At 36.4% G+C, this 1115-nt stretch overlaps 1 protein-coding gene across 1 annotated transcript; it reads left to right on the top strand.

The window, feature by feature from the left end:
• Nucleotides 1-273: 273 nt before the first annotated feature.
• LOC110440786 (integrator complex subunit 4-like protein 2) lies at nt 274-1088 on the top strand (the record flags this gene model as incomplete). The annotated part of the gene is made up of 2 exons (XM_021483922.1): nt 274-535; nt 955-1088. Coding segments are annotated over exons 1-2 (357 nt in total), but the record flags the coding sequence as incomplete, so codon positions are not given.
• Nucleotides 1089-1115: the final 27 nt, after the last annotated feature.

Below are 1115 nucleotides of genomic sequence, written 5' to 3' on the forward strand. Positions count from 1 at the left end.
AGGTGTTCTACAGGTAATAATGTCATACAGGTGTTATACAGGTAAAAATGTCATATATAGATACAACTATTTAATGCCGACAGATTTCAATTTTGCAATCCTTTTGACAGCTCTAAAATAATAAACAAAAAATGAACAGGTGTTAAGAGTAAATGTCAAATTATGCAAGTGATTTACAGGTAAACATAGTGGGAAAGATGAATTTTAATTTAAGAAATGATTTGATCCATATGAAGTTATATAATATAATTTGTATCTTGTACATTTGTTCGGCAGGACTTTTCAGGCAGTACACGAGAAGCCCTTCAGAACATGCTGTGTGAGATGAAGCTTGCCACAAAAGAGTGCCTGAACACAAGCGTTATGAGTCTGTTAGACAACCTGAGGCGGTACCCTCAGGACAAACTCTCTGTGTGGCGCTGTATGCAGAACCTTGGCAAACACCACGCCCATCTCATTCTTCCACTGGTTCCTGAGCTCCTCTGTCTACACCCGTACTTTGACACACCCGAACCTGATATGGAGGACCCTGCCTGTATCCTTGGCTACCTGTGCATATACAGTATATAATCTGTAAATGTTCATTTGTTTATCTTTTCCAGATTAATAATAAAGATATATCTTTACTGTTTATGCAAGTTTTAGGCCTGTTGATACATGCTTATTTTAAGAATAAATTTGCCCATTTTAAACAATGAAATAAGTAGCAACAGGAATTGTTTTATCAAAATTACCTCATTATATTAGGTGCTGGTTTCTATCTATCATTCAATTTGTGAAGTGTTTTTTCTTACATAACACTTTAAATCTTTACCACTCATTTCAATCATAATGAAAGAGAGTTCAATTTGAATAGATGTGTTAGGAATTTCAAATATAGGTCTGTAAGTTTAATCGAAATGTTTCATTGATGAGAGTTATGTTTGTTATATGACCTTTAACCCCTGACCCCAGACATCAGCATCCTGTTATTGGTGTTTAACTCGGCGGTAAACACACCAACCATGATGCCAATGTTCCAAGGCCATGTGTGGCGTCACTATCACTACCTCAAAGAGAGTGTTCCCGATATGTTACCTGTCCTACAGGTAAGATAATATACAGGTGTGGGTTAC

Source organism: Mizuhopecten yessoensis, unplaced genomic scaffold (assembly GCF_002113885.1).
Source record: "Mizuhopecten yessoensis strain PY_sf001 unplaced genomic scaffold, ASM211388v2 scaffold708715, whole genome shotgun sequence".
Classification (NCBI taxonomy): Eukaryota; Metazoa; Mollusca; class Bivalvia; order Pectinida; family Pectinidae; genus Mizuhopecten; species Mizuhopecten yessoensis.